At 38.4% G+C, this 26,109-nt stretch overlaps 1 protein-coding gene and 1 long non-coding RNA gene across 10 annotated transcripts in view; one reads left to right on the top strand and one right to left on the bottom strand.

The window, feature by feature from the left end:
• Positions 1-26,109, bottom strand: part of SETDB2 (SET domain bifurcated histone lysine methyltransferase 2) — an 84,991-nt gene that overhangs the window by 16,022 nt on the left and 42,860 nt on the right. For 3 of the 9 annotated variants that reach the window (XM_064586124.1, XM_064586123.1, XM_064586125.1), the window contains 6 exons: positions 24,450-24,666; positions 23,850-23,949; positions 22,322-22,415; positions 19,544-19,884; positions 17,260-17,348; positions 13,457-16,663 (listed from right to left, as the gene is read on the bottom strand). In XM_064586124.1, coding sequence (XP_064442194.1) covers positions 16,546-16,663; positions 17,260-17,348; positions 19,544-19,884; positions 22,322-22,415; positions 23,850-23,949; positions 24,450-24,666 — 959 coding nt within the window. In that variant the 3' untranslated portion in view covers positions 13,457-16,545. Of the gene's footprint in view, positions 1-997; positions 1,106-5,590; positions 5,713-12,609; positions 12,889-12,953; positions 13,246-13,265; positions 13,399-13,456; positions 16,664-17,259; positions 17,349-19,543; positions 19,940-22,321; positions 22,416-23,849; positions 23,950-24,449; positions 24,667-26,109 lie in introns of those variants that run through there. The other 6 variants (XM_064586126.1, XM_064586127.1, XM_064586131.1 and 3 more) reach the window with 6 other exon arrangements.
• LOC135363838 (uncharacterized) lies at positions 12,450-19,405 on the top strand. Its single transcript, XR_010410011.1, has 3 exons — positions 12,450-12,694; positions 13,270-13,406; positions 17,782-19,405. It is a non-coding gene; the product is annotated as an uncharacterized LOC135363838 (long non-coding RNA).

Genomic DNA, 26,109 nt, shown 5'->3' with positions numbered 1-26,109 from the left:
CAGGCTGTGCAGAAACTGCCCTCATATATGTGTATGCCTTGTAAAGACTAAATAAATGTTTGTTTCAGATCATAAACCTTACTGTGGTGGTGGGCATTAGGTGCTCACACCTGCTGTACTGCAAGCCTTGAAGGGCCTTTCCTAGAGGAAGTCTACTGTAACCAAACCAATAAGGTATCTATTGTCTTCCAGGGGGAGCTGACCCAGGTACAAGGGGGTTGATCCTGATTAGTTATGGCCACCTTTAGCAACTAGAGCAGGAAGATGGGTGTGGCCTAATTTAATTTTCAGAAGGGCTCTTATTCAATGCTTGGGGATTAATTCTTTCTTTTCTTTTTTCCTTTTTTTTAAAGATTTTATTTATTTAACAGAGTGAGAGAGCACAAGAGTGGGGTGAGGGGCAGAGGGAGAAGCAGACCCCCCACTGAGCAAGGAGCCCGATGCCGGGCTCGATCCCAGGACCCTGGGATCACGACCTGAGTCAAAGGCAGACGCTTAACCAACTGAGCCACCCAAGCGCCCGGGATGAACTTTTTCTTTTACCAGATAGGGATAAGAAAGACTGACACTTCAGTTGTTGTCTGTGACCGCCCTATGACCACAAGAGGACCAGCTGATGTTGCGGACAGGATGACAGAAAGGATGATAGGCTCTTGATGATGGCCACTAAATCAACCAACTCTGAAGCCAGTTTTCCCTCTGGCTAAGTGAGAAAATGAGCATCCTTTTTGTTAAAGCCAGTTTGAGTTGAGGGTTCCTTCTACTTACAGCCAAAAGCAATCTAACTCATATCTACTTTGCTGATGAAGCGTGTTGTAGTTTGTTTTAAAATATTAAATGTTCAGTTGAATTTAAGTTTCCAAAACAGGTCCTATGTCTTTCAGCTCTCCAAGATGTGTCTCTATCCCTGGTTTACCAATCAAGTAGACTTTCTCTTGGAAACATCCCCTTCAAGATCTGTTCATCTTTTATGAGTAATAAAATCATTTATACTTACCAACTTCCGTCCTCTGTGGATTTCTTTCTTTACTGATTCCACATCAAAATTTCTGTCTTGATTACGTGGATCATGATCCTCACATTCCACAAGTGCTGAAGAATACAGCTTCAAATTGGGAAAAGAAAAAAATGCACAAAGTACCATTGAAAGCTGCAAATCAGAAAATGGTATCACAAAGTACTCACCAGGAGTGGAAGATGAATTGGGGGTATAACAGTGACCACCTTTTGGGGTATGTAAACAGATTACAAGCCACTCTGCTTTTCTTTGGAAGTGGCCCTGATCCCCAGGCATGTTTTATACTGCATAACCCTGGCCCCCAGTGGTTAACTGGACCTGGTTGGGGCCCTGACCCGAAACTGAGCCAACTGGATTCCCTATCCTGAGAGAGTGAAATAGACTCTGAGCCACATGGTAGAAAGCAAGCCAGTCTGCAAAGAGAGGAATATAGAAACGAGGGCTAGAGAGAACAAGATGGGTTCCTGATATTTTCCTAGCTACTGTTCTTAGACCTGCCCGCATGTCAGCCTTTAGAAACCATGAAATCCCCTGCAGTCTGATTAAAAACCCACTTTTATGTTTAGGTTGGCTCAAGTTTCCATGTGTTACCCGAATCCAATCTATCTCTGAATTGAAGATCAACATTACACAATGCAATCACAAAGCAACCTACAGATTCAATGCAATCTCTACCAAAATACCAATAGCATTCTTCACAGAACTAGAACAAATAAAGCTGAAATTTGTATGGGACCATAAAAGACCCCAAATAGCAAAAGCAATCTTTGAGAAAGAACAAAAAAACTGGAAGTAGCACAATCTCTGATTTAAAGATATACTACAAAGCTATAATAATCAAAACAATCTGGTACAGCATAAAAATAGATCAACAGAACAGAACCCCCTGAAATAAACCCATGATTTTATGGCCAACTAATCTTCAACAAAGGAGACAAGAATAAACAATGGGGAAAAGACAGTCTCTTCAATAAATGGTGCTGGGAAAACTGGACACACACATGCAAAAGGATGAAACTGGACCACTTTCTTATACCATATACAAAAATGAACTCAAAATGGATTAAAGACCTAAATGTGAGACCTGAAGCCATAAATTTCCAGAAGAAAACATAGGCAGTAATCTCTTAGATATCAGCCATAACAACATTTTTCTAGATCTGTCTCCTTAAGGGAAATAAAAGCAAAAATAAACTATTGGGACCACACCAAAATAAAAAGCTTTTGCATAGCAAAGGAAACCATCAACAAAATGAAAAGGCAACCTACTAAATGGGACAAGATATTTGCAAATGACATCTCTGATAAGGAGTTAATATCCCAAATAAAGAACTATGACTCAACAATAAAAAACCAAATGATCTGATTAAAAGTGGGCAGAAGACCGGAAATAACATTTTTCTAAAGAAGATGTACAGATGGCCAACAGACATGAAAAGATTCTCAATATCACTCAACATTAGGGAAAAGTAAATCAAAACCACAATGAGGGGGTGCCTGGGTGGCTCAGTCATTAAGCGTCTGTCTTTGGCTCAGGTCATGGTCCCAGGGTCCTGGGATTGAGCACCGCATCAGGCTCCCTGCTCAGCGGGAAGCCTGCTTCTCCCTCTCCCACTCCCCCTGCTCGTGTTCCCTCTCTCACTGTGTCTCTGTCAAATAAATAAATAAAATCTTTAAAAAAAAATAACCACAATGAGATATCACCTCACACTTGTGAGAATGGCTAGTGTCCAAAAGACAAGAAATAACAAGTGTTGGTGAGGATTTGGAGAAAAAGGAACTCTCGTGTACTGTTGGTGGGAATGTAAATTACGGAGCCACTATGGAAAACAGTATGAAGTTTCCTTAAACAACTAAAAATAGAAATACCATATGATCTAGTAATTCCACTACTGGGTATTTACCCAAAGAAAATGAAAACACTGATTCAAAAAGATATGCTCACCCCTATGTTTATTGCAGCATTATTTATAAGAGCCAAGATATGGAAGCAACCTAAGCATCCATTGGTAGATGAACGGATACAGAAGATGTGGTGTACAGACAGACAGACAGACAGACACACACAGGAATATTACTCAGTCATAAAAAAGAATGGTATCTTGCCATGTGCAACAACATGGATGGACCTGGAGGGTATCATGCTATGTGAAATGTCAGAGAAAGACAAGTACCATATGATTTCACTTATATATGGAAACTAAAAATAAGTGAACAAACAAAAAAAGCAGAAACAGACCCATAAACAGAAAATAAACTGGTGGTTGTCAGAGAGGAGGGTGGGAGGGCAAGGGCAAAAAGGGTGAAAGGAAATGGGGGGTATAGGCTTCCCGTCATGGAATGAGTAAGTCACAGGGATGAAAGGCACATCATCGGGAATATAGCCCAATGGTACTGGAACAGCATTACATGGAGACAGACTGCGGTGAGCACAGCATGATGTACAGAGTAGAATTACTCAATATGTTTACACCTGAAACATGTAACATTGTGTGTCAACCATATTTCAGTTATTTTTTTTAAGGTATTAGGAAAAGGTAATAAAAAAAAAAAAAGACCCAGGAAATAGCTTAACCCAAAGTTTTACACCTCTACAGGAAAAAAATTATTGAACACTTCTGAAATTCATAAAAGAAGACATGAATCACTGAAGACAGACTCTGTTAATGGACAGAAATACTCATATCATTTTTTCCCAAATTTATCTATAAATTCAATGGGATTCCAGTTAAAATTCCACTAGGAATTTGTATAAAACCTTGTAAGCTAATCCCAAAATTCAAAGCACCGAAAAATAGCCATGGCTTATCATAAAATCATAGTAATTAAGACAATGTTGTACCAGCTCAGGGAGAGACAAAGTGACCAATGGAACAGAATAGAGCCAGAAACAGATCTGTGCACAAATATTATATTGTTAGCACACTGGAAGAGTGAGGGTTCTAGAAGTAAGCAGCTTGGGTAAGAATCCTGGCTCAGGCACTTACAGCTGTGTGACCTTGGGCAAGTACTTCTCTGTACCTCAGTTGTTTCATCTTTAGTTTGGGCATAATAATGATACCTACCTTTTAGGGTTGTCGTAAGGATTAATAGTTTAATACAGCTTAAGCTCCCAGAACAATACCTTACACCTGGTGAATACTGAATAATAATTATAGTTATCATTATCACTACAAATCAATGAGAAAAGAACAGATTAGTCAATAAATAATGCTGGGAAAAGTGGTTAACCATATAAAAAAAAAAAAGGAGATGCCTACTTTATAGAGTAGTCCAAATAAATTCTGGTTGGATTAAGAAACTAAATGAGAAAAGCCAAATTTTAAAATTTGGGGGAAAAAAGATAGAACCTTAGTAAAGGAAAGAACTTCTTAGGGGAAAAATCCTACAAATTATAAAGGAAAGTAACGATGAATTTAACTACATTATAAACCTCTGACAGGAAACACCACAAGTTAAAAGCCAACATATATAATAAAGCATAGAATCTATTTATATACATATATAAATACATGTAAGGAAAATCAATATCTTAAAGACAAAACGCAGTCGATGAACACAAGTCACAGAAGTGAGAAACAGAACTGTGCATAAGCCCAGCCAAATGAGGCACAATCGCACTAATAATCTAGGAATGCAAACAAGACACCGTTTCACATCCATCAGAGAGGAAAAAATTAAAATTTCATAATATCACATGTGGCAAGGAAAAAGAGGAACGAATTCTGAAACAATGTGAAAGTCAAACTTGGTGCAATCCTTTTGGAGAGCAATGTGGCACATACAGTGAGGTGCAAAACGCTCCCTCTGTGCCCAGCAATTTAGCTCTGTGTGCTACACCCGAGAAATCCTCCCATGAATTAGGAGACCTATACAAAGCTGTTCATGACAGCTGGTTAGTTACATGAAAAAAAGTGGAAAAACCTAAGAGTTCATTCACACGAGAATAGTTTAGTAGTGATGGTCACAAAATGGAATTCTATAGCATTTAAAATTAAGGACTTAAGAGTTAAATTTATCACATGGATAAATCTCAATAGCCACAGAATTTGATTGAAATTCTACAAAGTCCAAGAACATGTAAAACAATATCATATCTTGTTATAAGCTCTTAAATACACACAGTGGGAGCATAAAATCAAAAACACAAGATAATAAGAAACACCAAATCCGTGAGGGCAATTATATCTCGAGGGATGGTGGGAGGGGAACAGAGAGAATTAGAGAGCCCTTAACTATCTGTGTTTTATTTCCTTTAAAAAAGAAAGTCAAAGTAAACCAAATATAGTATGATTCTACAAATCTGGATGCAATGTCTATGGGTATTGGTTATATTTGAAATATCTCAATATCTTCCAAGAAGCTTCTTCATCATAATTGTATTTGATCAGTTATAAAGCTAAAATGTAATCATAAGATCTGAAACAGTTTAAAAAGTTAGAAAAATATGCTCCCCAAATCCCCACTTAGAAGCCCAAATCATGGCCAACTCGTCATTCTGTCTCCAAAGTACATTTACCTATTTTGGTATGTCCTTCCCTAAAAGGACTCATGTGTTTTCAAGTAACTTACCAAACAATTTTCATGAGCAGCTATATTCTCTGATTGTGCAAAGTATAGGACATTATACTCGATGTCTTTGGGGCAGAGTGCACATGTCCTTTTTTCCATCTTTTCTGCAACCTGAAAGACACCTATAAGTAACATCCCTTATGAGAAATGGAAAAGTGAAACTTCTTGGTCTCCGTAATTCCTCCACCAGTCTTAAAGTAGAAGGCAGGGCACTTGTTCATATGAGAGATTCTCAACTCCCAGAGAGGAAAAAAAAATTGGTACCCAAGTGGAAAAGCAACTTACTGTGTATTTCTTAAATGGTTTAATACAAGGAGGGACAAGAATTAATGAATTTATGTAAAATGTCTAAACATGAGGAGAACTTTATTCAAGAAACACAACCAGGGAGCACCTGGCTGGCTCAGTCACAAGAGCACAAGACTCTTGATCTGGGAGTCCTGAGTTTGAACCCCATGTTGGGTATAGAGATTACTTAAATAAATAAATACACTTAAAAAAAAGGGAAAGAAACACAACCAGGAATTTAAATACAAAGCTCTCAAAACACTGCCTTGGCAATACTAAGCTCTCAATAATTATTATTATTGTCAATACAAATCAACAAGAAAACAATGATGTGCTCAAGAAATAGTGCTCTGGTTAACTGTCTGTAAAAAAAGTTTTAGATCTCTGTCATACTATATTCAAAAATAAATTTTGAGTGAATTAAAGAAGTAAATGAGCAAGGTGCTTTAATTTAAATGCACTTTAATCTAGCATTATAAGTTAGAAGAGAAAGATACATAAAGGCAGGAAATCAATTTTCTTTTTTTTTAAAGAAATGTATAGAAGAAAGGAGAGGAACCTAAGAGAAGGAGAGCTAGGAAGAAAAGGAAAGAGAGGGAAAAAGAAGCCATCTGTTCCTACAACCTCACTGGGCATGTCAGTGAGGGGTAACCTTCTCTAACTTACTAGTTTGCTATTAATTTAGCCATAAGTGTCCATTTAACAACTTGTTTGCCCTTTCCAATGCTTATCCTCTTATTGATCTGGTTTTCTTAGAACACAATTCTGCTTTTAATCTTCAACTTTTAGTTTTGAAGCAAAGATTTATTTTACCATTTAATGGTGAGAGTTTTAAATTTAGATGAGTTTAACCACTTAAAGGGTTCCTAAAAGTTTTTTGTTATCCAAAAGTATAAGATCTCTTGGTGTCTCTGAAATTAGATCTGCACTTGGAGCAGAAGAATTTATCTCAGATTCAGAAATTAATTAATTTCTGATTCCTGGATTTGGGTCCTGCCTAGTAGGGATACAAATTTGTAGTCCCTCTGCTCCCCACCAACCACGAAAAAGGGAGAGACTGAGAGAAAAACCCTCAGATGAAATGAGACAGGCCAGCTGCTTCTTTTCGTTCATTTCAAACCAGCACCAATTTGGGAGCACCTCCTGTAGGAGAGTAATTTTGCTGGGCACTCTAGACCAGTGCTGTCCAACGGAAACTGTAATGTGAGCCACAAATGTGAGCCACAGCTGAAAAATTTCTAGGGTCCTCATGAAAAAAAGCAAAAAGAAACAGGTGAAATTAATTTTAAGAACATGCTTTATTCAGCCAAATATATCCACAATAGATACTTTCACCATTTAATCAACATAAAAATTAATTCATTCTTCAGTACGGAGTCTTTGAAACCCAGTGCACTTTGCACCTATAGTGTGTCTTAACTGAATAAACCACATTTTATTTTATTATGTTAGTCACCATACATTACATCATTAGTTTTTGATATAGTGTTCCATGATTCATTGTTTGTGTATAACACCCGGTGCTCCATTCAGTACGTGTCCTCTTTAATACCCATCACCAGGCTAACCCATCCTCCCACCCCCTCCCCTCTAGAACCCTGTTTGTTTCTCAGAGTCCATAGTCTCTCATGGTTCGTCTCCCCCTCTGATTTCCCCCCATTCGTTTTTCCCTTCTTTCTCCTAATGTCCTCCATGCTATTTCTTATGAAATAAACCACATTTTTAAGTGCTCCACAGCCATGTGTAGGGAGTGGCTACTGTAGGGAACAGCACAGCAGAGGATCTAAAGAAATAGGAGACAGAACTGTTGCCTACAAGAAGCTAACAAAATAACAGAATAAATACCATAAAGTAACATAACTGCGGGGTGGAAAATACCATACATGCTATGGATCCAGGGGGAGGAAGCGCTCCCTGTGGGAGTGAGTGTTGTCAAGGACATGGGCCTTGAGCTGCTACAACCTGGAGACAGAGAGAAAGGGGAGGGTGGTTGGGAGGGGCTGAAGACATAAGCAGCGATGTGGGAAAAGGCCAAGAGGTTTGACTAGGAGGCAGAAAACCAGCCAGGCTGAAGGGGAGAGTCTGTGCAGAGGGAGCTGGAAAAGAATTTGAGAAACAGATGGTGAAAGACTATCAGGAAGGATTTTGGAGCAGGGGAAAACATGATGAAAGAGTTGTTTTAATCAACTAAACTTCAATAAAAAATGAAAAATAAAAACAGCGTGGAGTAAAAAAGGATATTACAAAGCTGTCAAAGAGACAATCAATGTGTATGCTTTTCTTGGTCTAAATAAATAATTCAAATTATGGGGGAAAGAAAGGAGTTGTTTCAAGTTTGATTTCAATACATGGAGAGAAATACAATGCTCCTGAGTAGGAAGACTGAACATTATAATACTGTCAGTTCTTCCCCAAACAAGTTTTAGGTTTAATATCATTTCAGTTTAAATCCCAAGAAGGTTAAAGAACTTGGGCGGGGGGAGATTATTTGGAGGAATAAATGGATATGGACTGTGAAGAAAACTTTGAAAAAAAAATACTTGGGTATCTGCCTACCTGATTTAAAACCATATTATAAAGATAAAATAGGACACAAGAGTAGATGACTACATCAAAAGAAAGGACAACAAAGTGCAGAGAGAAGTAGAACATAATCTATAATTATGAATTTAACATACCATAAGGTGGCATTTGCATTTCTTCTCTGGCACTAATGTCCTCAGCCCATTTTCTATTAGGTTATTCACTATTTTCTTCTTGATTTAGGAGCTTATTATGTATTCAGGATGACCCTTTATTAGTTATATAGAGGTCTTTTAACTTTATTTATAATGTTCTATGATATACAGAATGTTTAAATGTTTTATTTGATGAAATATCAATCTTTCATTTTATGGTTTCTACTCTTGGGTGAAGGAGACATAACTTAGAAAACACCTCTATTTTCTTCTAAAATGTTATTTTTTATATTAAATATTAATGTGAAATTTATTTTATTATAAAGTATGTGATGAGGATCTAACTTATTTTCATAGTGGTTAGCCATAGATTTAAATCTCCTTTTCATATACTTAATTATTACATATGTTTGGGTTTGTTTTTGTACATCTATTTTGTTCCATTGATCACTTCCTCCCCCAATACCACACTTTATAATTTTCAAAGCTTTAGAATATATATTAATATTTGACAACATAATACCCCATCCTAGATGAAAATGGGAAAAAAATCCCAATATTTTATTCACCTCAGGGCCAAAATCTATTTTGATAAAATACTGTATTCTTATTTTAAAGAACACACAAACTGGACATGAAAATTTGTAAAGCATAGGCAAAAAAAAAAAAAAAAAAAAAGCACCAGACAAGAGGATGGAATAAAAATCCCTAATAAAATAATATGATAACATTTGATAGGCATGCAATGCTTCTTGTTGTATAAGAGCTAGACATTTTTGCACGGTGTTACCCTTTCCTTGTGCAAAAGCAGGGTGTTCAGACAGGTATACTGTATCTGGCTGAGCTGTCAGGCTGCAGATACCTGAGTATGGCCCCCTGTGTTTGTTCTGGGGACTCTGCCCTTCTGAGTTGCACTCCCAAGTCCACAGGCTTCTAGGGTTTTGGCACCTGGGAATAAGGTGGTGGTAGCAACACTGCTGCCTTCTGACCTAGAGTGTTTTTTCCCCTGCTGATGGACAGAAACCCAAAGTGAGACACACAGGCTCCCCTTAATGGCTTTTCCTTGGTAAAACATCTCCTCATCATAGTTTCCTAAAAGGTCTTGGCTCTTCTAACTTACTCATTCTTCCAGACTGGAGGATGCACAGAACTCTCTGCAGTTGGGGGAATCACATTAGAGGCTTTTACATAGACAGACGTCCCCCACTTATCTGAACTCTTGCTACTCATCATCTGAAACTCCTGGACCATATACATTTGGATAACTGATATTCCTCACCTTCAGAATTCAGGAACTGTATAGATTCAGACAGTGAAGGACAGGTGTATTATGGGGGCTGGAACATTTTAGGGAAGAGTCCATTGGTCTCTATCAGCAGCTGACACCAAAAGTAATGAAGAACAGCAGGGCTCCCCATGGTCCTTCTACTGTGTCCAGTAGACCTAAGGACTCACAGAGACTGATCTAACAAGAATTCTCAAAAAATGAAACTGGTAGCCAAGAAAAGTTCTACAGAATGAAGCTGCAGAAAAATGACAGCCCAGGAACACATGAACTATGACTAACTCAACCAACACAGTGAATCTTGGGTCTCTCCAGGTCCACCTCCACCAGGTAAGGGATTGCTAAGGCCACAGCCTCTGCAGAGGTATCAGGGGTATCTTCCAAATGTTCCTCTTCCCAGATATGGTCCTAAAGCCCACGAGACAAGGGCAATCCAGTCAGAGGACAGAATCTGGAGTAGCCAGATAGGATAGCCAAGAAATACATTTCACCATTAAATGAGTGGATGATGGAATGAGAGTCACTAATCCTATAATTCCATTTACAATCCCCTTCTGATAGGGTATGATTTATGTTCTGGACTGGCAATCAATTTATGATGCTGGCTTGGAAATTTCTCTTTTCTTCTTTGCTCAACTTAATTTTTATTGCAGCTTACTATTTTAGTTCTTCCATTAGATATCAGATAAGTGGGAGAAGTCAGTTCTTTCACTGAGTCCAGTGACTGCACACCTGAAATGGATAAAGACCAAAACAGAAGAGTAGTAGACATAACCTAGAGGCTTGGTAATGAACTTGGAAAATAAATGGCTTCATCAGATTGTCCCTGGATGTTGTGACTGGATATAACTTTGGGAGAAGTGTGTGAGTATGTATTTGGGAGAGCCAGAGAACATTACTGGGGACAGCTTTAGAATGTATAAACAGGGATAAGGATGTGTGTGTTGCAGGAGAGGAGTGGTGGATAGCCAAGGAGTAGGACGTTCAGTGGACTTCTTTAGAATTACCTAACTTACAGTCACACACAGGGATGATCCTCAGCAGACATGTTTGTACTATGGGACTTCATTTCCCTAGGCACAGCTGACAGTCCCATAGGATGTACCTGCCCAACTCTCAGATATACAGAATTCAGAACAGAAGATTTTAGTTCAGATTGGGCTGGTTTCCCTCCTGTGAAAGACCTTCTCCATCACCAAGAGAATAGAAGCCAAGCTCCTTAGTGGTACATACCAGCCCATCCATCCCTTCAACAAATTCTTAGTAAGAACCTATTATGCACTGTTTTAGGCACGACAAATAAAACAGAGAATGGGATGAGAGTTTCACCTTTTAAGGAACTTACATTCTAGTAGTAGAAACAGACAAGTATTTCTCCTGCTAGCAGTAAGTGCTATGAAAAAAATTAGAGCAGGGAAAGGAGGTAGAGAGTCATGAGGGTGGTGGGGTGCTCTCTTAAATAGGATGGGCACGCAAAGCTGTGGAGGATACATTTGAGAGAGACTTGAATTATGGTGGGGAAGTGAGAAATGGGAGGCAAAAAGAAAGACCCCGAGGCAGGGACAGGTTTGGGGGCTTGGCTGACCCACAAGGCAGTGAGGGGCAGCAGAGTCATCCAGATGGGCAGGGACAGGATCAGATCAGGACACAGGGTGCACTGTAGGCCACAGTAAAGAAATTATTCTGAAGGTAATGAGAGACTATTGAAGGGCTCTGAGTAGGAGAATCACATTTGCTTTTTGTTTTTTAAGATCATTTTGGCTGCTGTGCAGGCTTGTCTGTATGAGACGTTAGAGTAGGAGCCAAACTAATACTCTAGGCAGGAGATGATGGTGCATTGCATGGTAGTGCAGGTGAGAAGTGGTCAGGCTCAAGATATATTCTAAAAACAGAACTGATTGGTCTGACTGCATTAGATGGGAAGTGAAGAAGAAAGAGAGGCACTGAGGGCAGTGCTAAAGGTATTGGCCTGAGCAACTGGATGAATGGAAGGGGGAAGGCTGGTGGTTGAACAGGTTTGGAACGTGTGGGTATATGCAGGGAAATGAGAATTCTCTTTGGGACATATTCAGTTTGAGATCATTCTAGGCATTTATGGAGTTGGTTATACCAGTCTGGAGTTTGGGGAAAAGGTCAGGATAGAACCTCATCTCCAATAACATTCCATAGATAACACTAGCTGAATGAAAACATGCAACTGCTTGACTTGTGGTTGCCAACTGACATTTTGTGGCTGGTGCCTTTTTGTCTCATCACCTCTGTATGCCAACACCCTTCCACCCTTTCTACCTCTGGTTGACTCTTGTCCTTTAAAACTTAGGGCATCTTTGCCTCCATAAAACTTTCCCTAAACACCAGGCTGAGTTAGGAACCCCTCAGTTGAGCCTTTGTGGTTCTTACCAGGTATATGCAAGCTGCCTTTTCAATTCTCTAAGGCGGGGTCTTCCTGACTCATCTCTGTATCCCCAGTATCTAGTCCTGAGCCTGCCACACAGTAGGGAGCTCTACACCTATTTGAGTGAAGGGAAGGTGCAGACTCACAAGACTGTTGCCTTATTCACAGAGAGGGCCGTTGAGGATTTGAACTACTAAATGGAAAGGAGTGGATGGTTCCCTAAGAGTCACATTCTCTACGAGAACTTTGCCAACTGCTTCCTGACACCCACTTCTTTTCAGGAAGGGGTCCACCTCCCTTCCTACTTCTCCCATGCCATTTCTCTGGCAACAGTCTTAGGAGTGGGTGGACTGCACGCGGAGAGTAAACCCACCCGAGTTGATGTCGACTTCCCTTGATGCCTCTATTCCCAGTGGTGTAGGACAGTAGCCACGGGCGGTCCATCAGCAGTGGGAGAGGTAAGCGGAAGACACACCATCGCACGCGAAGCTCTAGGTAGCGGTCTGGGAGCAGAGCCCCCGTGGAATTGCCCCCAGGGCCGCGGGAGGTGAACGCAGACTAACCCCGCCCGCTCGCCAGCGCTGCCTCAGGGGCTCAGAAGGCGGGTGGGGGTGGAGGGCAGCAGCCAGCGAGCAGGCCCGGGACCCGCCCTGCGGTTGCCAGGACACTGCACCCCTGCCACAGCGCACGCGCGCGATGCGCTCGGGCGGTACTCACCGGTGGGGTGGGGGAGCTGGTGCTGGGCGTCCTGGGCCTCGGGCCGGCTGGCTCCGTGGGCTGACTTGGCCATGGAAGACGACACTTGGTCCATGGCTGCAACCTCGGCGGGTGCTCGGTGGCTGCGCGCAGCGCCTGCACTCCCGGAAGTTCACGGGCAGCTACAGTTTCGTTTTCGTAAAAGCTACGATGACCGATTTCCCCTGCTTAGGGGAAGTTCTGAGCAAGAGACATGTAAGGTTTGCAGACGGAGTTTTCATTCAAATAGGAGCTCGCATCTTCTACAGATCTGAGTCTGATTTTTTTTAATTTGCAGGCGATCCCCACTTTTCCTCTCCAGACGGGGAGGAAAGGTGGCCCAAACCCCTGGGATCAGCTGGAGAAGTGATTGCTCTTCTGAGGGATTACTCGTTTCTTCTAAAAATTGTATAACACCAAATTTGGCCTAAATAGGTATGTCATAAACGTAGGCAGAATTAACCAACTGTAATTCCAGTTGCGAGTCGCAAATCTTTATTTAGCACCCATGGGGTACACAGCACCATACAAGACGAGGTTTTCAGTGCATGTAACAAAATATACATGTAGAGAACACAAATGCATATAATTACAGATTAAAAAAAAAGTTTTGGAAAAGAAGCATATAATAGTTGGTGGTTTGCTGAGGAATTAAAGGAAAACCTTGCATTTTGAGGTTTTATTATTATTATTTTTTGCATTTTGAGGTTTAAAGGGAAGAGAGGCAAACTGGGGATAGTAGAAAAGAGAATATGTAAAAAGATAGCTTGGATAGTCTTGACAAATATAGAAATGGATTACAGAAGAATGGAGCGCAAAGGGGAAATAAGAACACACTCTGGCAGCCCCGTTTTTGCCCTTCAATCAGCCAAACAAAGCCCTAAAAGAGACAATTAGAGACTGATAGCTCAGCTCGGTTATGATGTGACACTCGAAGAGACCCATCTCCCACTCTCAGCTTTCAATCTCAGCCTTTTATAATGTTCTACTCTTATGTGTAGACTGCCAAGATCACAAACTGAGGAAAGCCTATAACATGAAAAACAAAGACCAAAGGATACATACAGGGAAAACAAGAAATAAACCTTCGAAGTCACAAAATATGCAGGAAGAATATAGATATGAATGCGTGTGTACACATCATGGTATTTTCAAAGAGATAAGACACCACAGACATGAACCCAAAACAGGATGCTGTTAAAGAAATCCAGAGAAGAGAGCTCTAGAAATGAAGAATATGAGACCAGAAAAAATAAAGCACAACTGACATATTGGAAGATTTAAATTGAGAAAATGTCCCTGAAAGTACAGCAAAAAGATAGCTGAAAATAAAGAGAAAATTTGGGGCACGTGGCTGGCTCAGTTGGAACAGCATGCAACTTTTGATCTCAGCGTTGTAAGTTTGAGCCCCACATTGGGTGTAGAGATTAAGTAAGTAAACTTGAAAAAAAAAAAAATCACAACTCTAAAAAAAAGAAAAGAAATTTAGAGAGCCAATCCTGGAAGTCTGATATCTGAATAACAAGAGTTCTATAAAGAAAGAAAGAATGAACACATGAAGAATCACTAAAGAAATGGTTCAAGATAATTTCCCTGAAGGACAAAGATTTCAGATTGAAAGATCCCACCAAACACCCAGGATGAAGGATGCAAATGGACCTTACCAGAAACAGAACACTGGACAAAGATAATTCTGTCAGCTTCGAGAGAGATAAAAACTGGTCATATATACAAAGATAAGGAAGAGAATGACATCTGACTTTAGTAGTCACCATGGAAGACAGAAAGGAGACCATTTTCAGATTTCATAGCAGCAGCACTGGAAGCTAGCAGAAGCCTTCAAAATTGTGTATGGAGGTTACTCAAGAATTCTATACACTGAAAAAATAGCAACCAAGTTAAGTGTAAGGGTAAAATAACATGTTTAAACATGCAAGGTCTCAAAATATTTACCTCTCAATTTTCCTTTTCAAAAACAACTGGAAGATGTCCTTCACCAATATGTGGGAGAAAACCAAGGAAAAGGGAAATAATGGAATTTAACTGGAAACAGATCTGACATAAGAGAGACAAAGGGAATCTCTAGGACATTGATGGAGGGTGACAGTTGTGAAACAGATCAAGATGTCAGGATTTATGTACAAAAATAATTCCCATACTTATCAAGTATCTTCACTTTCAGTGTACTGCCTAAAATTTCTACATCTTTACTGCAAATAAGTGGACTTAACTTTCCTCATCTTAACAGGCTATTAGGTTATAACTTTTTGCTCCTTTTCCTAGTTCATCGGTTTCCCTTTCTCTAAAACAATTTCAAGTTAAATTTTCATCTAGTTCAATATTTTTAAGCAATTAAATTGGGTCCAAACTTAGAACACAGTTTTATTTGAACAGTAACCAAACTAAACCCAGAATCGAGTATAGAAAAAAAGAAAGAAAAAAGACATAAAACTTCTCAAAAGCCAGAACTACTTTTAATTAAATACTTCTTTTTGAGCTAGTATTCCTCTTCTGGTTCCAAGGGGGAAGTTCCTGGCAGCCAAATGTAAAACTTTGTTATGGATAAAATTAGTTTTGACACCTGGAGATTCCTAGTCCCTTTTCCACTCCATGATCAGGGCTGGGTAACCTATAGCAGAGTATTACTCCCTTTCTCTCCACAAACGCAATCTGCACATCATACCCAGGAGAATCCAAGAAGCTGTTCCAGACTTTACAAACTCAGTGGAATTGCTTTGTTTTGTTTTATTAAGTGAAATTCTTGCCCAGCACAATCCCTTCTGGAGGGCCTAAATAAGCCAAGTCTGACTAGTTTCTAAGTTTTCTTATGGCTCTCCTCTACCTAGAACAAAAATATTCTAATTCCTCTGGGTTTTTATTCCCTCTTTTCTTGTCTATGTTTGCTGGAGTAGTAAGGAGAATCTGTGGAAAAGAAGTTCCATCTCAAAGAATTTGCCAAAAGCCTCCCAATAGGAGAGCTTCTCCCTCTTAGCAGTCAAATGGTTTGATGAGACAGAGTTGCATGCAGCCAGAGCTTCTCCAACTAGTGTTAAAATACTTGGAAGTAATATGTGTAAAGTTAGTTCTTACATATTCTTCAGGCTGTGTTGCCCACCTATGGCTCATAATGGTAAATTATTTGCCAAGAATTAAGCATAAATTTTGTAGGTAAAGATGTGAAATTTGGCCCTTTGGGGGCATGAACTCAAAGATAATAATCACAAAAGTAAATAAGAACAATTGAATTCTATTGTAACATTTGTTTCTCTTAATATATAATTTACAAATAAGTTACAAACTGTATAATGGTATGTCATATAAAATATACACTTCATCCCACTTGTGTAAAGTTGAACAGCAGAAAGAATAAAGAGATAGCCTATGCATATGAAAATGTCCTTATTTTGTTCCTAGCATTTCTAAGTCATACAAACGAATTCCCTGACAAGGGTAAACTGAGAAGAATTCTCTTGATGGATCACAGCCTAGGTTAATTCCTAGGTTGAAGGTTCTCCTGCATGGCTCTAATTGCAGCACGATAAGCTAATCTCATCAATAGGCATTAGCTAAAGATTTATAATATTTTCTTCCTACACTTATTAACCCCACATTGGCAGAGGATTTCTTTCTCAGGCATAGTCCCAGCTTCATACCCATAATCCCATGTTAGTTCTGTTCTTGCTTTCACATACCTAGAAAGTAGAAATTAAAAAGCAAACATAAATTACTCTGAGTAACTACCAAATGAACCAAACTTGATTATATCAGTTTATTAACATCACTACAAATCTTCAAAAATCTGGTTTATTCTAACACCCCCCAGTTAGGAATGCTCTTTTATTAAGAATAATCATTTGAGTTTTATTTCAAATCTACCAAAATCCTAAGTAAGAAACTTGTCAATATCCAGGAGAAAGGAAGTGTTTTGCAAACAGTGGAACCCAGCGATGTGATGACATCTGTGGTATGAGGCCTGTAGTGTGATAGCTGGAGGCAGTTCTGACTTACAGGAGATGTGGCATTCTACATCATTTCTTCTCTGAACTGAACTGGGTCAGAACTACCATCCTTAGTCCTTTCAGGAATTCTCACAGGAAATAAGGACTGAAATTTTAGCTGTTTAAAATTTTATTGACTAGGAACAGTTTGGGATAAATGAATATTCTAGGGTAGCAGATATTAGGGGCTATCACACATATTTTTTTTTAATCACACATATTTTAAAAATATTTTTCTATTGTTATTTTTCACAATCTCAAAATTAAATCACATAAAAGAAATTTCAAACCTGTTGGTGAAGAACGCCACCAGTGGAAAATTCCTGTCACGTGTTTCTACAAAAACATTCTGTACCAAAAGATTTGGGCAACAACTATGCTGTTAAAACAAATACATAAACACAGAAGTTAGATATAGTAAAGAGTCTGATACTTTGTTTTTGAAACATTAAAATACCATTCTGTTTCTAACACGTCTCACTTATTTTTGTTTCTTTCCCTTTTTTGCTGACCTATATTGTAAAATATCATAAAGTGTAATTTTTTAATAGTAGGAACTCAATCAGAAAAGCCCTCTTCTGACATTCTTATCTTGCTGGTAGAAATGCAAAATGGTACAACTTCTATAGAAGATAATTTGTCAATTTCATCATTATTATAAATGCATTTATCCTTTGATTCAGCAATCTTATATCTGGGAATGTATTCCACGGATATATATGTACATGTATCTATGTGTTTGATTATTCATTAAGCACTGTTTTTTTTTTAATTTTAATTTTTTTAAAAGATTTTATTTATTTATTTGACAGAGAGATAGTGAGAGCAGGAACACAAGCAGGAGGAGTGGGAGAGGGAGAAGCAGGCCTCTCACCGAGCACGGAGCCCGATGTGGGGCTCGATCCCAGGACCCGGGGAACATGACCTGAGCTGAAGTAGATGCTTAACGACTGAACCACCCAGGTGCCGCAAGCACTGTTTTTAATAGTAAAACATTACTGTTCTAAACATTGTTTAGAAACAACCCAAATGTCTATCCAAAGAAGATTGGTTAAATAAACTCTGGTATATCTCTATGCAGCTGTAAACAAAAACAAACACAAAATGAGGCGCGCTCTCTGTGTACTGATATGGAAAGATCCCCAGAGTATATTGTTAATTTAAAAAGCAAGGCACAGAACAGTGAATATAATATGCTTTTATGTAAGAAAGGGGGGAAATAAGTACATATATTCACTTATATAGAAACACTATACTTATACACTATACTTAAACACTTATAAAGAAACACTATAAGAATACACAAAAAGTAATAAAAATGATTTTACTATATAGAGAGTGGAGTGCGGACAAGGTGAATAGAGGCATAGTTATTTTTTAGGGTATTTTTTTTTAACAGAAGAAAAAAGATTAATACAAAGAATGTATGTGACTGAGTTTTACACCATTGTCAAACAGACCCTCCAGAAAGTGGACATATGTAAGCAATTGATGTCTCTGCTGAACATAACCATCAGTTATCCTTATTCAAGGCTTTTAACATGATACTATTTTATCCAATTACCACCATTCCAATATTGTTGTCTATTGGCCACTAGCACCCATCTCCACAGATTCATCTATGCCAAATTCATAAAGGGACCAAATCCCAGCAATACTCCTTGAACATGCCTGCCACCATTCAATTTCAATGATAACTTCCTGTCCATACATTTTTTTCAGTTGGGCTGGTAACCTTTACTCATCTACCATGAGTAGAGGCAGGCTTGGAGCTACCTTGAAACAGAATTTTGTTCAGCTGTATGTATGTATTCTGTATGGCTTTTTATTTCATGTATTCATTTTATTTTTATTTTTAAATCATGAATGTATTTTCTATGTAAAAAAAAAGAAAGAAGGAAGGAAAGAAGGAAAAAAGAAAGAAGGAGAGAAAGAAAGAAAGAAAGAAAGAAAGAAAGAAAGAAAGAAAGAAAGAAAGAAAGAAAGAAAGAAAGAAAGAAAAAGTGAAAGTCATACAACATAACTGACAGGAAATAAAGCCACGACAGTCCTTTGCTGGGGATCCTTCTTTAATGGCTCTCCAGACATGTTTAATGGCTCTTGACATGTTTGGCAATAGTGTAGAAGTAGTCAAAGTGGAATAAAGAATAGCAGCTGGGGCACAGAAGAAGAAAGGAAAGGATTCTATTTCTTGTTAACCAAGTATCCTCCCAACTAGGAGAAAAAGAAACAAACCAAATAAACAGATCACCTAGCAAGGAAAAAGTTCTTTGTTTTTAAAAATTTTCTGACTTCAGGTGGGGGGGGTGATGGATATTAAGGAGGGCACTTGTGATGTGCACTAGGTTTTGTATGTTAAGTGATGAATCCTAAATTCTACATCTGAGACTAATATTGCACTGTATGTTAACTGGAATTTAAATAAAAATTTGAAAAAGAGAAAAAATTTTCTGACTTCAGAATCTTTTTCTCTTCTGATAGCGGGTGAATTACATGACTGCACATAAATTTCAAACCATTCAAAGCAGCACAGAAAAATAGTTTAGAAATGTGAATCTCAGCCCATATACTCACATTAAGGAAGCGGCCCACATTCCCTTCTTTTGTGGCATCCAATAAAAACACGTTCCCTTTATTAAACTTCTTTAGAGAATCAGGTGAAATATTCTTGGTTTCACTTGGGAACTCTTTTTCACAAAAGACTTGATGGTTTTGATATGCTGGAGATCTTTCCTCTTGGGGCTTTTGCATTTGAGCCTTGAACTCCTTTGTAATACTCTGTTTATCCAATGTGGCTGCTTGGTTACATCTGCCCCCTGATGGAGTTTCTTCTCTACATTTAGTTATATCTATCACATCTGATTCAATCTGCAGATTGTCTTCAGAGTCTTTAACTTGGTAGGAGCTTGAATCCTCTAATAAATATTTTGGAAGGAAGTGTCAGCAAATATACTTGGCTGATCAATAGTCCTGTGATTAACATAGTAATTAAATGCTAGTTGCTTTAATTATTGCTAATCCTTACAATGTATGAAGGTAGATAGTACTCCAATTTTACAAATGAAAACTGAGCCTCTGAGAGGGTAAGAGATTCACCTGACCTGTAATATAATGAGAAGTGGGGTAAGAAACCCAGAAGAGTCTCAAATGTTTGAGAAAAATCTGGCTCCAGGTCTGCCTTCTTTCTACTCCCTTTTTACGAATGTACCTATTGCCTCCTGTCACTACTATATTTAATCTCTACTCCTCATAAACTTACCTCTCTTCAACTCTGGAATCTGCATTTAAGTATATTCTTTTTTTTTTTTTTTTTAAAGATTTTATTTATTTATTTGACAGAGAGAGACACAGCGAAAGAGGGAACACAAGGCAGAGGGAGTGGGAGAGGGAGAAGCAGGCTTCCCGCGGAGCAGGAAGCCCGATGCGGGGCTCGATCCCAGGACCCATTTAAGTATATTCTAAACACTTGTAACAGAGTAGGTATTTAGGGAGTACTCTAGGCCTTTAGGACACCAATGAATGGCCTGAGAAGACCCTCTTGGCGTCGCCCTCAACAAGTCCCAAGAGTAATAACTGTATTGCTATGGGTTTTGCACACATTAGTGTTTGAAGGTTTTGCTAGATGACCATTCAATATTTATACTTTTACAAACAATAATACTTTAGAATAAGATGAACTGCCTTAATCATTTTTCTTATCCAATAATGGAAATAATTTTTTAGGATATTCAGAAGTGTAAATGCTTTCCCCCATCTGTTTAAAAGCAGTACATAAATTTACAAAGGTGTCCTCCCTCCTCCTACCAGGAAGGACAAAAGTTACAACCAGCAACAGGTTTAGACCTTGATCAGCCCGGAAATCAAACCAGAGGAATCTACATAAAAACTTTACTAACTAGCCTTTATCCACTATTGGTTTCCCATATTTTACCTTCCCACAATATGCTGCCCCTGGAGACTCAAGGTCCTTTTCCTTTGTCTTGTCACTCCTCTAAAAATTTATTGTTCTTTGGCAAAGATGCTAGATAAGTCAGAGTTCTAAGCTACTTCTTTTTTTTTTCTTTTTTTTAAGATTTTACTTTTGAGTAATCTCCAAACCCAACTGGCCTCGAACTCACAACCCCAAAGATCAAGAGTCACATGCCCCACTGACTGAGCCAGCCAAGCACCCCTCTAAGCTACTTCTTTATATTATTCATCTCTGAGTACTCCCATGTGTTACATACGTGATATACATGGTAATGGTGATACATGGTAATAAATTTCTGCTTGTTTTTCTCTTGTCAATCTGTCAGTCTAATTTACAAGGCCCCAGCTGGATAACCTAAGATGGGTAGAAGAAGAGATTTTTCCTTCCCTTTGATGATGAAATAATTATAATACATAAATGCCCTTTCTGATAGACCTTTTCTGTCAAGCAGCTGCCTCGCTCCCCAGCCTCAATCTCCATCCTTTAAGACCAGGTGAGGAGTTGGGGATACAGATGCAAAGAAACTCTAAAGGAGAAGAGGCAATGGCTCAATTATTCAAAAAGGGTCATCTCTCAGCAGTATCTCCCCAGTAAGGGATATTATGAAATGCAAAAGTACCAAAATCCAGGTTTGTCAAGTTGTAACATGAACTACTGTAGACTGGTAACACTGAAAGACAAGCACTCAGAATAGCAATATTTTTGCTTTTTGCTGAGCATCCCTACAGCACTGTTGGCTGGAGTACTGCAGAATGATGTATCTTAATTTTAAAGGAGCCCCTAACAAAGAGTTAGGAAATGGCTGCTTTGGACAATGCTTCCAAAGCCACACATAACACTGTGGACCATGTGGACTCAGAGTTGTCTACCCTACTCCTTCCTGCAATGCCTCAGGGTCACTGTTGGTGTATAGACCAAGGGTTGGCAAACTACTTCTGCAAGGGGCTAAATAGTATTTTAGGCTTTGTGGGCCATATAGTCTCTGTTGTGACTATTCAGCTCTGCTGACATAATGTGAAAGTCATCAGAGATAATATGTAAATTAATGAGTGTGGCTATGCTCCAATAAAATTTTGTTTATGGACACCAAAATATAATTTCATATAATTTTTAAGTGTCACAATATATTATTCATCTTCTCATTTTTTTAAGTTATTTAAAAATGTAAAAATTATCTTAGCTCATGGGCTATACATAAAAAGATGGTGGGCCAGATTTGGTCCACAAATTGTAGTTTGTCAACCTCTGATCTACATAAGTAATAACTTTTATAATGAATGCAGCTTGTTTGTTCTAAGTCTGAGAAAATAAGCCACAGGTATTGAACGAGACAGACAAAAAGGCAGAAGAGGGAGGCTATCACAGAGTGAAACAAAGCCTACTTTTCATTTCCTTGGCTTTGGAGTTCAGATGCACTTGGGCTGGTTTAAATCCATCATTATCTTCTGAGGTGACAGACTCTGAGGAAGCAAATCCCTTAAAAGAGAACAGGTAAGATGTCTTTATTTTCTAGGTCAGGAAAAATAATTTAATGTAGCAGTTAGACCTCTTTCGTCAAGTGTCAATCTGGCTGTAGCTACCACATTAGTTTTGGAAGCCTCAAAGCTGATACCATAAGGAATCTCTGGAGCGATGGAGCCCTTTTGGCTGTGTTCTACTTCTAGGCACTTTAGTAAGCCACATATTAAAGACTTTATTTATCAAGACTGTCAAGACATTCTTTAGGCATTAAAATTTAAAATAAAATTCAAAGACATCTGTATCCCTCCAATTTTGATACCATATTATGAATTTGGCTTCAACTATAAGATGTGCAAAGATAAAAGCACACTTTAGCTAGTTTTTACTTCAAAGAGAAGGTTAAAGGAGTTGCCTGTCTTTATGAGTTGTATACACGGCAATCACTTTATATGTTAATAACTTTTAAAAAGGTGATAAGCTTAACACCACATTTGGCACTCAACTAACTGTTCAACTAGTGTTGACCATTATTATTATTATTATCATTATTATTATTCAAGTTACTTAAATGGTTAACATTTATTGAGCACTTGGGTGTCAAGCATTGTGCTACACAAAGTTTCTGAAGCTTATCTCATTTAATCCTCTTAACTCTGAGATAGATACTATATTATCCTCATTTTACAGATAAAGGAATGTAGACGTGGAGATGTCACCCAGGTGGAAAGCCCAGAGCTGGAGGTCAAACCCAGTTCTATGTGGTCTGATGGCCTAACCTTTTCATAATTATATGATCCTGAGGAGATACTTACTGTATGTACATTACTAGGCAGAGGGCAAATATTTGCACATCACCTAGGGCAGAGTTTTTATTTCTCATCTACAAGCCCTACTGTGAACTATCTTTATGTCTTCCTCTGTTCTTTTTCCTGCATCTTTCTTTGCTTCCAAGTTATAGTCTCTGACTAGTTATTTTTCTCAGTACAGACTGAAAAGTATACCTTCAGAGGCTATCATGTAAAATGGTGTTTTCTGGATGATTCTTTCATTAGGCTGTGTCTATTCTTTCTCTTACATCTCTCAACCTTATCTCCTTAACCTGAATTACTCCATCTTTTTTCTTATTATGTATCACTATCAACTCTGGAACACTTTAGCTTTTCTATAAATTCTCAGAACTGGATAGCTCTCAGTTTCAGTGGAACACATTGTCAGATCATGACCAACACTCTCCTTATGTATCTAAGTTGGGAACATGCCAATGACCATGGAGGACACTAAGTAAATAAAACATGGTCCTAACACTTCAAGAGTACGCCCATTCCAAAATAATGAAAGAAACCCTACATTATTAAGTTACACAAACAATTGGAGCTAAGTAAAAGACAGAAAGTTAAGATCACAGTTAATATTCTCAGAAGGGCCCCATCTACATTTTGCAGTTTTTACCATCCTTTTCCCATTGCGTTGAATAATGGCTGTCTTCACTTTAGGACTTCTAATGACTGAATGATACTGAATTCTTGAAATATTGTTACATTTCATTTCTCTGAAAAGGAAAAAAAAAGTTATTCCATATATCACTAAAAATTCTCTTTATTGGACCTTGAAATATAGATATCACTGTTATGTAAGTATCCATTAGAAATTAATCTAATACACCTATGCTTATCCCCCACTAAAGAAGGAAATATATTTTAAAGTCAATCATTTTTGAAGTATGTTTAGAAAATAATCTGTGAAAAGGTTTGTAAATAAGATGCTAGAAAATAAAAAGGACAGCAAAAGTTATGACATCCATAAAGACTCTGATTAAAGGCATAAGTCTTTTAAAGGTAAAACTCCAGAAATGGAACACAGGAAATTAAGTATGTTGGCTAGCTTTTAAAATATAAGCATTCTAGATTTCTCAGAGTTAAACTTACAACCGTGAAGCAAGCTGATATATAGGAGATACATAAGAGTTCGGGGGAGGGTGAGTAAGAAACAAAGAGAACCATTCTTAATAATACAGATCAATCTTGATTGGGTTCCTAATATCTTACTTACATAACAGGCTCTTTTAAATTATTATTGAACGTAGGGAGACACTCCTCAGTCTCAGCACTTCTATGTGTTTCCAGTTCTAATGGGATAACTTCAACCTCACAATCTGCAACTTCTATTTTCCTCTTTTTTGAAAACATATTTTTCATAATATTCTCTTCTTTTCCATTTTCATCAATAGCATCAGGTTTCTCAGTGTTAGATCTGCTTAGTAATCTTCCTAAAAGAAAAAAAGTAAGAGTTTAATAAGACAAAATATAATTGCTAAGTAACAGAAGAACATCTCTATTCTGCTCCATTACTAAAGAACTCTATGAAATGTACCATATTTCTATAATGAAAATAAACACAATAACTCATCCTAGGAAACTCTTGTAAGAAACTATAAACAAAACACCAGTAAGAGATTTCATATCTTCCAGTATATGAGAAAAAACACTGACCACCTAAAAAAAGCATTTGTCTGTTCTGGTATAAAATGAAAGAGAACAGATTTAGCTACAATAATAAAAATAAAATCAGAATGGATTCTAGAAAATTAGAGAGGTGAACTCCACTCTTTTTATTTTTTAAAGATTTTATTTATTGGGGCGCTTGGATGGCTCAGTTGGTTAAGTGTCTGCCTTCAGCTTAGGTCACGATCCCAGGGTCCTGGGATTGGGCCCTGTGTTGGGCTCTCTACTCGGTGGGGAGCCTGCTTCTCCCTCCCCCCTCTGCCTGACGCTCCCCCTACTTGTATTCTGTCAAATTAAAAAAAAAAAATTATTTATTTGAGAGACAGAGAAAGTGAGCACAAGCAGGGGGAGGGAGAGAGGGAGAAGAAGACACCCCGCTGAGAAGGGAGTCTAATGTGGGGCTCAATCCCAGTACCCTGGGATCATGACCTGAGCAGAAGGCCGATGCTTAACAGACTGAGCCACCTAGGCACCCCGTGGTGAGCTCCACTCTTAAGACTGCAGCTTTTGTGTCTAGTTAAAATGCTTTATCAGTTAAAACTTATATATTTTTTAGGGGTGCCTGGGTGGCTCAGTCAGTTAAGCATCTGCCTTCGGCTCAAGTCCTGATCCCAGGGTCCTGGGATCGAGCCCCATGTTGGGCTCCCTGCTCAGTGGGGAGTCTGCTTCTCTCTCTCCCTCTGCTGCTTCCCCTCCCCCCACCCCCACTCCTGCTCTCTCTCAAATAAAATCTTTAAAAAAAAAAACACATTTTTTTATAAAGTGACCTATTTAAATCTGAGGTAATATGTGCCTATTGTTCTCATATTAAGTTCTAGTGTAATATTAAATCTTAAAGTTTATGTATTTTCTTTTAAGGGACCCAAAACTATAGTGACCAAGTCAAAATTAGCAGCTGAATCAGAGAGATACCTTAGGTACATTTTCTAGTAATGCAGACAAAGCCAATGAGACTTCCTGGACACCATGTGGCTCCTTATATAAGGCAGGTGACTTTCATCAAAGAGTGATTTTGAGAAATAGGAGAGATGAATGTGTAGGCAAATTGTGTATTATGTGACAGGGATCTAAGTGCGGCTGTTATGAATTATATGAATTCTTGCTCTCACTGAAGTGAACCTGGAATTTCAGATAAGGATAGTTGCTCTGGTTCTGCTGCCTTGCTGCCAAGACTTGGTCCAGCACAATTCCTTTAGACTGGCTCCAGC

The sequence above is a fragment of the Mirounga angustirostris genome, unplaced genomic scaffold, assembly GCF_029215605.1.
Source record: "Mirounga angustirostris isolate CCGP_5_RB_7025 unplaced genomic scaffold, mMirAng1.0.hap1 SCAF_3, whole genome shotgun sequence".
Taxonomy (NCBI): Eukaryota; Metazoa; Chordata; class Mammalia; order Carnivora; family Phocidae; genus Mirounga; species Mirounga angustirostris.
The sequence above is the reverse complement of the archived record's forward strand: the minus strand, read 5'-3'. Positions and strand labels throughout refer to the sequence as shown.